Source organism: Typha angustifolia, chromosome 15 (assembly GCF_048772165.1).
Source record: "Typha angustifolia cultivar Huaian chromosome 15, ASM4877216v1, whole genome shotgun sequence".
NCBI lineage: Eukaryota > Viridiplantae > Streptophyta > Magnoliopsida > Poales > Typhaceae > Typha > Typha angustifolia.
In genome coordinates, this window is record NC_133253.1 from 7,302,764 (window position 1) to 7,317,241 (window position 14,478).

Below are 14,478 nucleotides of genomic sequence, written 5' to 3' on the forward strand. Positions count from 1 at the left end.
CATAACCAAATTAAATTTTATTTAATATTTATTCTAGATATTGTTATCCTATGGAACTGGCATGACTCTTTCAAAAAATTCCAATTTTTTCATAGAACTAGAGATGCAAAATAACCCCTTAATCTATTTACAATTTATATTTTATATAAATAAAATAATATTAAACCGAGCTTAATCTAGCATGCTTGTGCTTTAGCCCGGCTTGAAATTAAATTAAATCATAATTCGATTGCCTTATCGAGTCAAACTGGAACAACCCTGTCTACAATTAACAAATAGTAACTGGTAATAACAAATATTACGACTATCAGAAAAAAGAAAAGGAAAAATAATGTACCAGGGATTTATCTAGGGTTCACTTCATGTTCGCTCGCTTCCCACTCTCTAATGAGCGAAACTTCAAAACCCCCAATCCCGCCGGTCCCTTTCAACCGATCTCTCATCGTCTTCCATGTCCACCTCCATCGAACGTTGTAGACTGCTCCTCACGAGAACGTCAGCCCATGTCGTCTCCCTCCCAAACCAATTTATCAAACACCTCTCGTGCACTCCTGATCCCACCGTCTCCTACCTCACGAACTCATGCTTCCTCTCTCCGCAAGCGGCCATGTTGGCGTCCCAGAAGATCCAGTTCAAGACCACCAAGAAGCCCGACGCCGTGCTCCAACTGCTAAGATCCTACGGTTTCACCGATGCCAACATCTCAAGAATCATAGAGAAGGAGCCACGCTTGCTCACGTGCGATGTCCAGAAGATTTTGAAGCCAAAGATGGAATTTTTCCATGAATTCGGTTTCTCGGGCACTAATCTCGTCAGGCTTCTAACTTTGGCGCCCCTCCTCTTGAAAAGAAGCTTGGAAGACCACCTCATCCCCAGCTTAGGTTACTTTCAATCTATATTCCACAGCAAAAAAGGCGTCGTCGCGGTCTTTAGCCACGCTCCCCATGCCCTCCACTCCAATCTCAAGAAGACCATTTTGCCGTGTCTTCAAGCTCTCCGGGAGCACAAATTGCCGGAGCCGAGGATTTCCAAATTGGTGGCGCTCCAGCCTGGTGTCCTATTGCAAGGGCCGGACCGAGTTAATGAGATCGTCGAGGAGGTGAAAGCCACCGGCATTGAAATGTCAGACCTCGCGTTTATTTATGCGTTCGGTACGATCTCCGGATTGAAGAAATCGACATGGGAGAGGAAAATGGCGGTTTATAGGAGTTTTGGGTGGTCCGAGAATGAGGTGCTTTCGGCATTTAGGAGGCAGCCAATGTGTATGAAGATATCAGAGGGAAAAATTAGTGAAGGATTAGAATTCTTTATGAATAGGCTTAAAATCTGCCCCTCCGATATTAGTAGGTATCCAAAACTTCTGCTGCCTAGTTTGAAGAAGACGATTATTCCAAGATGTACAGTGCTGAGCATTTTGATTAGGGAGGGCAAAGTGGGAGAAAATTTGAAGATAGTTGCTGCATTGCCACTTCCCAGAAGAATATTCTCGCAAAGATACGTGACCAAGTTTCAGGACGATCTACCTGATGTTCTTAAGGCTTACAACGGGGAGATTGAATTTAAAGGATTTGGGAAAGATCCTCTTGGTCAATGCGGCACTCTCTGTTAAACTAACGATAGTTGTACCCTTTTTTAGCTGGAGGTAAACCATTTTGCACGCCTCTAATGCTCGTGAATTTCTGCCATTTTGGGACAACTAGACGTTTAGATTCTTTAGAACCACAATTTTTTCTTTTCTATTGCTTAATGTTGCATGCATATTTTTTATTTGCAGCCTCAGCTTATATTTTTTTTGAAAGAATGATACTCTTGATGCATATATTGCCTTACATCATCAGAAATCTTTGCCGATGCATTTACCTAGTTAACTCTTGTTTATCTATCTAAGATTTATCTAACTTATGACTAGCTGGGGTTGGCTTCTATTTTATTTTTGTTTTACTTTTGATTTTGGATGTTGCAATTCGGTTTTACTTTTGTGTTCATCTAGCTTAGAAGTATGTTTTGCATCAGTTTGATTTCCAGCTCCATGAATCCCTTCTTCTGGAAATTGAAATGAACTGTTTTCTAATGAGGGAGAAGTTGTTGAAGTAAACTGTCAATGAGTTCTGAGAACAGGAAGATATGCTTTATGTCTTGAATTAGAAAGGGGGGAGAACAATGGAGGTGATGGAAATGTTCCTCGATCTTCTTTTCCTCTATGGTACTTTTTGTTTACACATGAAGAATCATGCATTATAAATAACATGGACATTCTTCATTGTACTTTGAGTTTGAAGCAATATTCTTCTTGCAAGAGCAATCTTACAACTATAACAATTTCCTCAAAAGCAGTTTCTCTTCCTTATGTTAAAAAGAACCAATGGGGGAGACAAACTTATGATAGTTATTGGTTGTTCTGCTTGCTGCTTGCAACCATTTGATTCACACATATGTAGATTTGATCAAAGAAAGGGGTAATAAGGTCACTTTAATCATTTTCATTTTTAATCCAAACTATCACAACCAAATACATCATTTGTTTCCTTTTCCAACTAAACATCAAATATAAAATTAGGGTAGCACCGACCTTTACTTTTTTTTAATCCCTTTTCTTGTTTTTCCTTGTCACAATTAGAATCTTTGTTAAGTTATTCTACCATCTCAAATTTGTAATATCAAATAAATTTATTCTAGTAACGGATAATAACAATTAATGACTTCTTCTCTAGTAAATAATGGATAAGTATAAGACCGTCAAATAGAAATGGGCAATTTGCAAGAAAAATCTACTTCTCAAGTCCACTTTTAGTTTTGTTTGCATGGTAAATATCTTTCCCAAACTACCATTTTATTGAGATGAAAGAAGAGAAGTATTCTATGCATTTAATTCAATGAGACTTTTTTTTTGTCAAATGTATTATTCTGTCACTTTTATCTTAGAAAGATGCAGACTAGGAGTGACAAAAATTGAGCAGACATGATAACTTGACTTTTAAATCGGTTTGAGTTTAATCTAATCTAATTCGAGTCATAAACATGTCAATCTGCCTAATTCAATTAAAAATTGGATTGTGTTCGAGTTTATACCACTCGCCTATTTATCTGATTTGACTCATTTAATTATATGAGTCATATTGGATCGAGTCAATCCTCCAACCCCGATAACCCGAGTTGACTGGACTCGACACGACATGACCCATATATATATATATGTATATTAGATTTCTAATCCTAACTCACTTTCACTGAGACTTGAGAAGTCTTACCCTTGTTACTGTCTTCCTAATTCCCAACTCCCCTTCCCAAATCTTCACCGGCACAAGAATGGGTGGTGTAGGAGATCATCATGGGCACGTCAACCACGACCATTCGTCGGACTTCCGAAACATGGTGTGGTCGAGTGGAGCATGACAGGTGGACCCCATTAATGCCCCAAGCATTGGAAGCATAACAACACAATCACTATGGCCGACATCTTTCTCATCTGCATGTCCATTGCCATGAAGTCCGGCGAGCTGAGGTGTCCATTCAAACTTTCCCTTTTCTTGACTTCATTTTTTTATTGTTACCTATTTCTTGAAACCTTTATCATGCATTTGGGTGATGGAACTCCTGATCTGGATAAATTCGTTATAAATCTTAAATCTTGTAGTAAGTGAACTAATGAAATAATTCAGGAGAACACTATTTGGATGGCTTCTCAAGTCTTAATATTATGTACTGACTCTATTTTCTTTTGTATGATTGTCCTGTTTTGTTTTTCTTCTTTTTTTCTTCTATCCATTGATTTCTGAATTAATCACAAACTTTAATTTTGTTCAGGAAGGATTTTGGTACCATCATGCTGAGCAAAGTTTCTTGATGCTTATCTATTGGATTCCTGATACCAAAAACACAATACCTTGCAATGCTACTAACCAAGTGGGTGTTGGTGCCTTTACGATGAATGAAAGGAGAGAGATATGTCATAGGTGGATTGTCCCCTCTCTCTAAGTTTCCTTGCATATTGTTCATGAATATGAACTTGAATGATATTTCAGTTATTTTCCTTGTCGGGGTTATCTCTTTAGATGGCTAAAAAAGTTAGAATAAATTTCCTTCACCTATATAATTCCCATGTCTTAGATTGCTCATGGTTGCATGAGCTTAAGCTCCACTAGAGAGGCAAAAGCTCAGTCTAAAACTGTGCTTTCAGTTAAGCACCTTGCTAAAGCCTGATTTTCTTGAGGCAGTAATTTTTACGAATGTCTATAAGGGTCAAGCTTGTTCTAGGAATTGTTATTTCTTTCGATAGTCTTCTAAAATGTAGCTGACCACATTTTTCTAAACAAAGGTTTGGATATGCATATTTTATCGGCTCATAGGTTCAATATATTATGTCTGACTAATAATAGTTCTAAGATAGGTACTGGTTGTTCAAGAGAAGAGTGGTAAAATTCAGGGGCCTAGGTCCGAGGCATATGGAAGTTTCCAACAGAAGTTTGACCCAGTAATACTATCTACAATGGTTAGAGAAAGACATTAGAACTTTCCAGAAGCAAAATCATTAATTTGGGTTCTTGATGGATCTCCTAAATAACATCTCATTCGGCGGTGTTCTATGCTGACATCTTTGATTGTAGGATCTTCTTGGAGATCTTAAGTCGAGTATGCAGATGAATCTTTATTGTATTTTGTTATTAATTTTGTACTGGAAGATGATTATTTTGTGCAATTGAAATGTTTCTTTACATCAGAGAGAAAAAAGAGGAGAGTATTTGTTTGGGAGAGAGTTTGGGTAGATTATATTGGATCTTGCATCTCTTGCGGGCTTCTTGCAGTGTTCTTCTATTCATATATAGTGGACATATGCAGGGTACTTGTAGACTTTTACATACTCTTTATTTTATTTTATCTTTTCTGGAGTTGTGATGTTTACTTTTGTTCAAACTATTTGAAGTTTGTTATAGATTGTGAATTGAAACTATGTTGTATTTGTGATGAGGTTATTGTTAGATTTGAAAGTTAGAAGTATTACCAATACTTAAGCTTAATTACTTAATGGTGGTGGTTAGTGCCGTTGGCACGATATCTATTTAATTACTTAATGTTTTCTGTGTCATAATAGTTGAATTGGTGCATGGAATATCATTTTTGTGTTGAATTGAATTTATGGTTACATTGTATCACTTTTGTGTTGAATTTATGATGTTGCATTATAATGTCATGTTATCATATTATTATGTCATGTTAATGTATTATGTGTTCACCCTATTTATTAGACGGATTAGATGGTTCTTATTGTATTCATATTACAGTGAAGTTGACTCAGCCTGAATTTGATCCGACCATATGCATTCCTAATTTAGATAATTATAAATGTTTACTCTCTCTCACATGTATGTATATATTACGTAAAATGTAAGGGTGGAACGAACATAGATACTAAGAACGAAAGTCAACTAACTGCAAACTAAAGAGATCCAGTGTGGAAGTAAAATAGAGTAATTGAGTATTAAGTACACAAAGGCCAAAAGTACGGGATACAAATATTTAACCGAGAAGTCGGTAGAAATAACAAATAAACAAATAATTAGTTTACATTGTTCACACCTTTTACTCTATTAGTTTGTAGTTATTAAGCATAATTTGCAATTACTCTCCTGATGTTCCACACTAATATTTGTCTGTGAAACTATGGATAGTTACATGGTGACAAAGAACTTCATATCCTATAGGACATTACATAGTTAACATTATATTACTTCTTTGAGTGTATTACGTTGAATGGATATGTATTAGACTAAGTCACAATGTAATATACATTATTTGACAATGTATTATATTAATAACTTATGATTTATGTAGTCATAGTTCATAAGACGTATTTGTTATTTACGTTCTAATTTATATTTTGAATGAATTATAGACTTCACAAAAATAACATAAAGAAAAAAAAGAGAGGAAAGAGGAAGGAAAATGAGAATTATTTTTCTACTCTTTGACCAGAGGAAAAATAAGAGAACTTTTAATTAATAGAAATACTTATATATATATATTAGCTAAATATATTTATAATTAAATTTGTATCAAAAAATAATTTAAGATTTTTTTTTAAGTACAAAAGGTAAAATAAATTTTAAATTAGTTTTTATTGAGAGTAAATGGTACTGAAATTGACTTACCATCTAAAAAATTAATAATAAACTTTAATATGGGTCACATATTTAAATTTTATATTAATTTATTATAATAAAAAAATATATCAACAATAAGAAAAAACAAATTTATACGTTGACTGAAAAATTTAAATATTATTAAATTACAAAAGCACCAATTCCTCTTCTAACTCTCTATCAGGAAAAAGGAATAGAAAGCTCCTTTGATATTTACCCCCCAAATCAAGTTCCTTTGTTCTGCCATCCCGGGGAATCCTCTAGGGTTCATGTTTGCTTCCCACTTCAAAGTTCGAACACTTCAAAATCCCCAATTCCACCGGTCCCTCTCATCTCATCTCATCTCAGATCGTCTTCCATGTCCATCTCCATTCGACGTTGTAGACTACTCCTCGCGAAAACGCCCGCCGATGTCGTCTCCCTCCGGAACCAATTCATCAAACACCTCTCGTGCACTCCCGACCTCACCATCTCCTACCTCACGAACTCCTGCTTCCTCTCTCCGCAATCGGCCCTGTTGGCGTCCCAAAAGGTCCAGCTCAAGACCAGCAAGAAGCCCGATTCCGTGCTCCAGCTGCTAAGATCCTATGGTTTCACCGATGCCCACATCTCGAGAATCATAGAGAAGGAGCCACGCTTGCTCACGTGCGATGCCCGGAAGAATTTGAAGCCAAAGATGGAATTTTTCCATGAATTCGGCTTCTCGGGCACTAACCTCGTCAAGCTCCTAACTTTGGCGCCCCTCCTCTTGAGAAGAAGCTTAAAAGACCACCTCATTCCCGGCTTAGATTACCTTCAATCTGTATTCCAGAGCAAAGAAAGCGTCGTCGCGGTCTTCAGCCAAGCGCCCCATGCCCTCCACTCCAATCTCAAGAAGACCATTTTGCCGTGTCTTCAAGCTCTCCGGGAGCACAAATTACCGGAGCCAAGGATTTCCAGATTGCTGGCGCTCCAGCCTGGTGTCCTATTGCAAGGGCCGGACCGAGTTAATGAGATCGTCGAGGAGGTGAAAGCCACTGGCATTCAAATGTCAGATGGCATGTTTATTTATGCATTCGGTACGATCTCCGGATTAAAGAAATCAACGTGGGAGAGGAAAATGGCGGTTTATAGGAGTTTTGGGTGGTCGGACGAAGAGGTGCTTTCGGCGTTTAGGAAGACACCAATGTGTATGAGGATATCAGAGGGAAAAATTGGTGAAGTATTGGACTTCTTTATCAATAAGCTGAAGATCAGGCCCTCCTATGTAATTAGGTTTCCACAACTTCTGCTGCCTAGTTTGAAGAAGACGACCATTCCGAGATGTACAGTGCTGAGCATTTTGAATAGAGAGGGCAAAGTGGGAGAGGATTTGAGCATAGCTGCAGCGCTGACACTTCCGGCAAGAACTTTCTTGCAGAGATATGTGACTAGGTTTCAGGATGATCTACCTGATGTTCTTAAGGCTTACAACAGTGAGATTGAATTAGAAGGATTTGGGAAAGATCCTCTTGGTCAAATGCGGCACCCTTCGTTAAACTAGCAATGGTTGTACCATTTTTTAGCCGGAGGTAAACCATTTTGACTTTCTGCCATTTTGGGATAATTGGACGTTCAGATTCTTTAGAATACAAATTTTTTCTTTCTATTGCTTGATTTTGCATGCATATTTTTTACTTGCAGCCTCAGCTTGTATTTTTTGAAAGAATGATCCACTTGATGCATATATTGCCATGTTTTATATCATCAGAAATTTTCATCGATGCATTTGCCCAGCTGACTCTTGTTTATCTATCTAAGATTTATCTAACTGATGACTATCTGGGTTTGGCTTCCATTTTCTTTTTGTTGTACTTTTGATTTGGGGTGTTAGGATTCGGTTTTACTTTTGTGTTCATCTAGCTTAGGGGTATATTGCATCACTTTGATTTCCAGCTCCATAAAGCCCTTCTTCTGGAAATTGAATGAGCTGTTTTCTAGTGAGGTAGTTTCTGAAGTTGTTGAAGCAAAATGTCAATGATTTCTGAAAATAGGAAGACATGCTTTATGTCTTGAATTAGAAAGGGGAAAAACAATGGAGGTGATGGAAACATCCCTCAATCTTCTCTTCCTCTATGGTACGTTTTGTTTCCATGTCAAGAGTCATGAATTGTAGACAACATGAACATTACATTGCGCTTCGAGTTCAAATCAATGATCTTCTTGCAAGAACAATCTTGCAACTATAACAGTTTCTTCAGAAGCACTTTCTCTTCCTTCCATTAAAGAGAACCATATTGGGGAACAAACTTATGATAGTTATTGGCTGTTCTGCTTGCAGCTTGCAAGTGTTTTATCCGCACCTATTTAGATTTAATTTTCTGTTGTTTTAACAGGAGAACAGTTTATACTAGAAAAGTATGTTATTAAATTTTTATCCTAGTGTCAGATGGATTCATGTCTGAAACTTCAAACTCATCTAGGGCTCTGCAATTATGAGCTTTTTAAGATAACTAAAGAGACAAATTCTGCTAGCAACCAACCAAAGACCTCCTTAAGACAAGTTTCTCACTAGTAGCATCCTACACTGGTTTTTCAGATTTAAAGCTTTATAAGAAGTAAGGCAGTTGTATCTTCAAATAGAATTCTTTTTTTTCGGTAGAATTTAAATGGATTTTGAAGTTTAAATCACAAATTTTGGCACCACAGTTGTTTTTTTTTTTTTTTCAATTTGTTAGTATGTCAAAAGGTGGACCTAATATGTTGATAAAATATTGTGTGTCCATTCCAATAAATATACCCTTTAAATCATGTTTACATAGACACTTGCTCTAATAAATATGATTAGTCTATTTTCAATTCTTAAATCTTCACTGGAAACATATATGATTGGTCTGTCCATAGCGTTTTACTTTCTTAAAGAGGGAACCATATTGATGCACTATGAAATTGTAAGATCTACACAATGAAGGCTGTTTGATGAAATTTTTTAACTGTAACTTTTTTACCTGTAACTTTTTGATATAGGCCCTACATCTTATGATATTCCCTTGTGTAGACACTAACTACTTGTCATGGTTCTTATTCTGGCATCTGACTTACTGTGAAGTAGTAGAGTTTGATAGAAAATTAAGGTAGGAAAATTGTTCTCTTTGAATTTACCTTTGTTGGAGTTTGCAACAGTTACAAATTTCTGACAAGCATATACATAAACAAGGAAAGAGTAAAACTATTCACTTGTCTGTGGGGCTCATTCATCAGTCTTCTATTCTTTATGGTGTATTAGACAAATAGCTTGTACTACTGTTTGCTTTGATTATAAGAGGAATTTCTTGAATTATGCTGCAGTGCTGCTACTCTTGCCAATTTCTCAAGAAATTGAACCTCTACAAAATTCTTGTAGTACTGCTACTGCTTCAACCATTATTTATACCTATCTCACCCTTTCCAGCCCAAGTTTCCTACCCATGTAACCAAGTTTCATACTTTATGACCAAGGTTGAAGTCTAAGATTGAATATATTGCAGCAAAAACCATTGTTTTAAAAAACTTTTGAACTTTATAGAATATAACTAATATAAAGTTGACGGATTAGTCGATTCTGATAACTTACTATAGTTCTTAATAAGAATGCATTAGTATATTGTTTAGATCGGAATTATTAATTTTTTACTTCCACTGTAATAATATCTTTTTCCTAGGAATTAGAATTTGATGGCTTCCAAATAAATTCCATTCCCTTTGCTTCATACAAATATGGATACCAATGGGATGCAGGATATTATTCATAATGTGAAATTACTCATCTATAGAGCCTTAAAAAAAGACCGCAAGTTCACATAAAAAATAATAAATATATGCTTTGCTTATTTTCATACTAATATAATAATCATTCAGATAAATATTGGGAATATTCTGATTATGGAACCGGGTCGGATCTGGATGAAACCCAACAATTTTCACTCTCTATTCGAACCTGGCGTAGATTGTATCGAATTCATACAACTTTGTATGCAGAGAACCCACCACCTTCTATTTTACCGTCTACTCCCGTCCTCCGTGTCCAGACAGGCTGGTAACGCGGGATCTCCTGGTCGCTTCTCTCTCTACACGTTATATAAGGCCGGTTTCTAAGCTTACCATTTCCTTTTTCTTCTCTCCTCTTTCTTTCCCGAGGAGAAAGGAAGAGAGAAGAGACCGAATCGGAAGCTCGGATCGAAGAACTCCTCCCAAGATCTAACGAAGATTCCCTGGTATAATGCCTATCTTTCTTCCTCTCCTCGATCTGATTCGAATAAGTAGATCTCATACTGGTGATCTTAGATCCATCTCCCGAATGGCGTTGATCAATAGATCTCGGGGTTGTGCTTCATAATTTCATGTTAGATCTTGGATCTCTGTGTAGATCTTGGAGCTTGAGGTCTTTTGACTTTGTGGATCTCCGGTGAGGTGCGATGGGGCTCACGTTCACGAAGCTCTTCAGCCGCCTCTTCTCGAAGAGGGAGATGAGGATCCTGATGGTTGGGCTCGATGCGGCCGGTAAGACCACGATCCTGTACAAGCTCAAGCTCGGAGAGATCGTCACCACCATTCCTACCATCGGTAAAGGCTCTTCTTTTGCTTTGACGTTAGGTTTTTCTTGGCATTTTTGGTAGGCAAGAATGAAGCGATTTTACATCCTTTTGTGTGATTTGGAATAGTTTTATATGTAAATGGTCCTTTTGAGATCTGAAATTCTCTTCGCAGGATGAACTTTGAACCTTATGTTTGTAGTGTCAATTGTGAAATTATGTTTGAGTTGATGTTGCTGACTTTATTAGCTTTCACGTTAATTGATTCTACTTCCTTCAACCTTTAGATCCTTACGTCAGCTAAAATAAAGTTTTACTCTGTAATGGGTTGCTCTGTAACAACTTTGATCACCAGATCAGTTACAAGCAAAGAAAGCCTTGATGGATGCTGCTTAATAAATTGCCTACATAATGCCGTTAGAAAGAAACCTGTCAAAGCTTTCCTGACATATAAACTTACATGCCCATCTTTATTTTTAGCACAATACGCCAGCTAGTAGAACCCAACCATGAGAAATACACCCTGGGGAAATAGTAATATCACTACATGGATGAATCTTGGAAAGGGGCATTTATAAGGTCTTAATGTATGTTCTAATCCAGAAGGATGATAATTGGAATGGAAATAGCAGCAACAAGAAGGTTGTTTAGCCTTTATGTTGGAAAGTTTTCTTTGACAAAGATCAGATATCTTTTGTTTGTCATATGTTAAACAAAACTTCGACATTTTGTGGCTAATCATGCATATTTCCTCCACTAAGTTGCTAAATTTCATTGGGTTCAATGCAGGTTTCAATGTGGAGACTGTAGAATACAAAAATATTAGCTTCACTGTTTGGGATGTTGGTGGTCAGGACAAGGTAATGAATTACTTAATCAATTATTCTTCTTCTTTTTTTAGCATGCGTAAAGTTACAAGAACTGGCTGTGTATAATTGTTTTTTGTTGAAAGATGTTTTTACCAGTTTTGAATATCTGTAAAGGTTACATGATAATGTTGGAAATATAAGATACTCTGTGATACTTGATATTGCCATGTTAAGGATGAAACATCTAATGATCATGACATAAGATTTTGAGAATTGTTATTGATTTGTCTTGATGATGGGTGGATTCAGAAAGCAAACTGCATATGAAATCTGATTACTTTTGGTGCTCTTGGCTTTGGAAAATACAGATTAGACCTCTGTGGAGGCATTACTTCCAGAACACTCAGGGCCTTATCTTCGTTGTCGACAGCAATGACAGAGATCGTGCTGTTGAAGCAAAGGATGAGCTCCACAGGATGCTAAACGAGGTAAGTTAGTTTCTAATAGTGTGCTAAAGGATATTGAAGTTGACTTTTTTCTGTCAGCAAATGTCAAAACATTTTCTGTTCGTTTCTAATGTGAATACCAATTGATGGTATGGTAGTGTGTGGCATCTATTTCAAGTTAGTTAAGTTCAGAAATGTTATGTGAACTGTTCACTGACAAAAATAATATACAATGGTCCAGAGTTATTCTGTTGTGCGTCATTGACTGATCAAATCATCATTTTCTTATGGAAGTTTTTGCATTCTGCATTAATAGTACTCATTTTGCTGTGAGAAATAGTTCAAGCAAATTAGTTATCCTCATATAATTGCAGAAAAGGAAAAAGGAACCTCTTTGGAATACGATATATTTAATTTTTCTCCTTATCATTGGTGTTGCTTTCATTACTTCAAAGGGAACCTCTACGGTTCACCTTGCAACCAAAAGAATTTCAATTGCCTTTTATATCAGCAATCTAAATTCGTTATTACTATTGATCCTTTTGAAAGATTTTTCTTCATAAACCGATTTATAAAGTTGGTTGTAATCTGATATGAAATTGTTTTTGTGACATCATCTTAAGTGGATGGAGGATACTTGAATATTAGAATCTATATCTTGGTTGTTGTGTGTTTAGTTCTTACCCATGCTTACGCAACTGATTCATTATCTCCCCCATTCACCTTTTTTAATTATATCATGTTACATCTGCCTTACTGCTTCCAAGACAATCAACTCTATATGCAGTATTCACTGTTTTATTAATCTTTGGATTGATTTTCTTCCTATAATGTAACTATAATGCAACAGCGTAATGTGTGAAGATCTTTCATGTTAGTATGTTAGATTGGTTTTAATCATTTGGTAAGTTTCTCCGAGTAAATCGAGATCTCTAGTGAATTTCTCTTGATTCAGCTACCTAACAATATCTATGTGCATGTTCATGAGTCCATACAGCCTTGGGTTCTTATTTAGTTATTTTAACTGTATTAATCTAAGATTATTGTAAACTGTTTGTTTATTTACTTGTTTGTTATGATTAATGTACTCTTTTAGTATGCCAAAATTAATTTGCTATATATTTTCCACAGAATCTCTTGATGCACTGAAAACACTGTTTGCTCTCTTGTTTGGATATTGGCAGGATGAGTTGAGGGATGCTGTCTTACTTGTGTTTGCTAACAAACAAGATCTGCCAAATGCAATGAACGCTGCTGAAATCACTGATAAGCTTGGTCTTCACTCTCTTCGTCAGCGACACTGGTATGTTTAGTTTGTTGATGTAACAATATTGAGGTTGCAAAAGAAGTAGATATTAGGTTGGCCTGATGCCACGGCGGTTATTAATGGCCTATCTTTTGTTTGAGGTTGCATCCATTTGCCTCTGTGAGTTTGTTCTTGTGGCCTATCTTTTTTTTTGCTCTGCCAATCTTGTCTAGGTAGATGTGATAGAGAGACATTCTTTCTATGGAGTACCTACTCCTCATCCAAGAAATAAGGAATTCCATTAAATGATCTTCATTTGAATAACTCTTATCTTACATATGCCCATCAAAAACATTTGGATAAGATCTCCAAGAATTATAACTGTTTGCTGGTAGTGATAAAACTATAGGGGATCATATACAAAGGAAAACCAGATTCGAACTAAGAGGATTCTGTTTTTTTTTTTCTTTTGCAATCTGACACTCTTTTTTTAGATTGATTTTATGTTATCGATTGGTAGTGGGGTTCTACATCCTATTGATTGGGAAATTGTCACTATATATCAGGTATATTCAGAGCACATGTGCTACATCTGGTGAAGGTTTGTACGAGGGTCTTGATTGGCTTTCCAACAACATTGCAAGCAAGGTAAACCATTCTTTTACCCTTTTATCTCGATAATTTATGCCTTACATATTTGGAGCCTTTTGAAATTAAGCTGGAGAAGCTTGGCATAGTTATCTGCAATTTATTCTAGCCATTTGGCAGCTATATTCATTTGCATTGACTTTGACGGTTTATCTTTTCCAGGGCTGATTCAAGCTTCTGGAATTACTATACTAGGTCATCAGCATCACAGTGCAGCCTCGATTTATAGTATAATGAATGCTATTTCTTTTCGACTTCAAACTCTTAGATTACAGCTGAAACAGAATATTCTTGTTAAAGTCGTGCCTTTTAAGAACCTTAAAAGAGTCTTCACTGCTATTGTGCTTCTGAACTGTTCTGCATACAGTTTCTAGCTCATCTCTTGACAGAATGGTGCCTCCTTGACATCCTAAAGTAGGATCGCTGCATGAATACTCTTTGGTACAGTTATGGAAGTAAAATTCTGAATCATTATAGCTACTACTTTGAAGAAGTAAAAAATGGAAGGAATACGGGGTAACCAATAGCATCCAGAAGTCATTTTTTATTTCTCTTTTGATTTTCATCTTTTGGGGTGTAAATATGCCCTATGGATATGGTTCTAAACATCCTTTGCATTATGTTCTTATTTATGATATGCTTATATACTTTTTTAACAAATTG

General features: G+C 36.3%; 3 protein-coding genes across 7 annotated transcripts; all 3 read left to right on the top strand.

The window, feature by feature from the left end:
* The first annotated feature begins 348 nt into the window (after positions 1 to 348).
* LOC140779812 (uncharacterized) lies at positions 349 to 4,030 on the top strand. Of its 2 annotated transcripts, XR_012107401.1 has the most exons (3): positions 349 to 1,642; positions 3,320 to 3,502; positions 3,805 to 4,030. XR_012107401.1 is itself a non-coding variant. In XM_073125092.1 (2 exons), the coding sequence occupies exon 1, from the start codon at positions 452 to 454 to the stop codon at positions 1,607 to 1,609; it is 1,158 nt and encodes a 385-aa protein (XP_072981193.1). In that variant the 5' UTR covers positions 349 to 451; the 3' UTR covers positions 1,610 to 1,642; positions 3,805 to 4,030. The 2 variants fall into 2 exon arrangements, 1 of the variants encoding a protein (XP_072981193.1); XM_073125092.1 differs by lacking the exon at positions 3,320 to 3,502.
* A 2,286-nt stretch (positions 4,031 to 6,316) lies between these two features.
* Positions 6,317 to 10,303, top strand: LOC140777637 (uncharacterized). Of its 4 annotated transcripts, none has more exons than XM_073121886.1 (2): positions 6,317 to 7,687; positions 10,167 to 10,303. In XM_073121886.1, exon 1 carries the CDS (start codon positions 6,496 to 6,498, stop codon positions 7,657 to 7,659), a length of 1,164 nt encoding a protein of 387 aa, XP_072977987.1. In that variant the 5' UTR covers positions 6,317 to 6,495; the 3' UTR covers positions 7,660 to 7,687; positions 10,167 to 10,303. The 4 variants fall into 4 exon arrangements, with proteins under 4 accessions (XP_072977987.1, XP_072977986.1, XP_072977985.1 ...); XM_073121885.1 differs by having other exon boundaries at positions 10,163 to 10,302; XM_073121884.1 differs by having other exon boundaries at positions 10,113 to 10,250.
* Positions 10,211 to 14,163, top strand: LOC140777638 (ADP-ribosylation factor 1-like). The gene is made up of 7 exons (XM_073121888.1): positions 10,211 to 10,348; positions 10,501 to 10,697; positions 11,456 to 11,526; positions 11,844 to 11,963; positions 13,106 to 13,224; positions 13,734 to 13,815; positions 13,978 to 14,163. The coding sequence occupies exons 2-7, from the start codon at positions 10,550 to 10,552 to the stop codon at positions 13,981 to 13,983; spliced, it is 546 nt and encodes a 181-aa protein (XP_072977989.1). The 5' UTR covers positions 10,211 to 10,348; positions 10,501 to 10,549; the 3' UTR covers positions 13,984 to 14,163.
* Positions 14,164 to 14,478: the final 315 nt, after the last annotated feature.

What these genes read in the sequence shown, in the direction of transcription:
- LOC140777637 (XM_073121886.1), top strand. Translation starts at nt 6,496, where the DNA reads ATGTCCATCTCCATTCGACGTTGTAGACTACTCCTCGCGAAAACGCCC.
- LOC140779812 (XM_073125092.1), top strand. Translation starts at nt 452, where the DNA reads ATGTCCACCTCCATCGAACGTTGTAGACTGCTCCTCACGAGAACGTCA.
- LOC140777638 (XM_073121888.1), top strand. Translation starts at nt 10,550, where the DNA reads ATGGGGCTCACGTTCACGAAGCTCTTCAGCCGCCTCTTCTCGAAGAGG. An exon ending in CACCACCATTCCTACCATCG is followed by an intron (nt 10,698 to 11,455) that starts GTAAAGGCTCTT and finishes GGTTCAATGCAG; the next exon opens with GTTTCAATGTGGAGACTGTA. An exon ending in TCTCTTCGTCAGCGACACTG is followed by an intron (nt 13,225 to 13,733) that starts GTATGTTTAGTT and finishes ACTATATATCAG; the next exon opens with GTATATTCAGAGCACATGTG.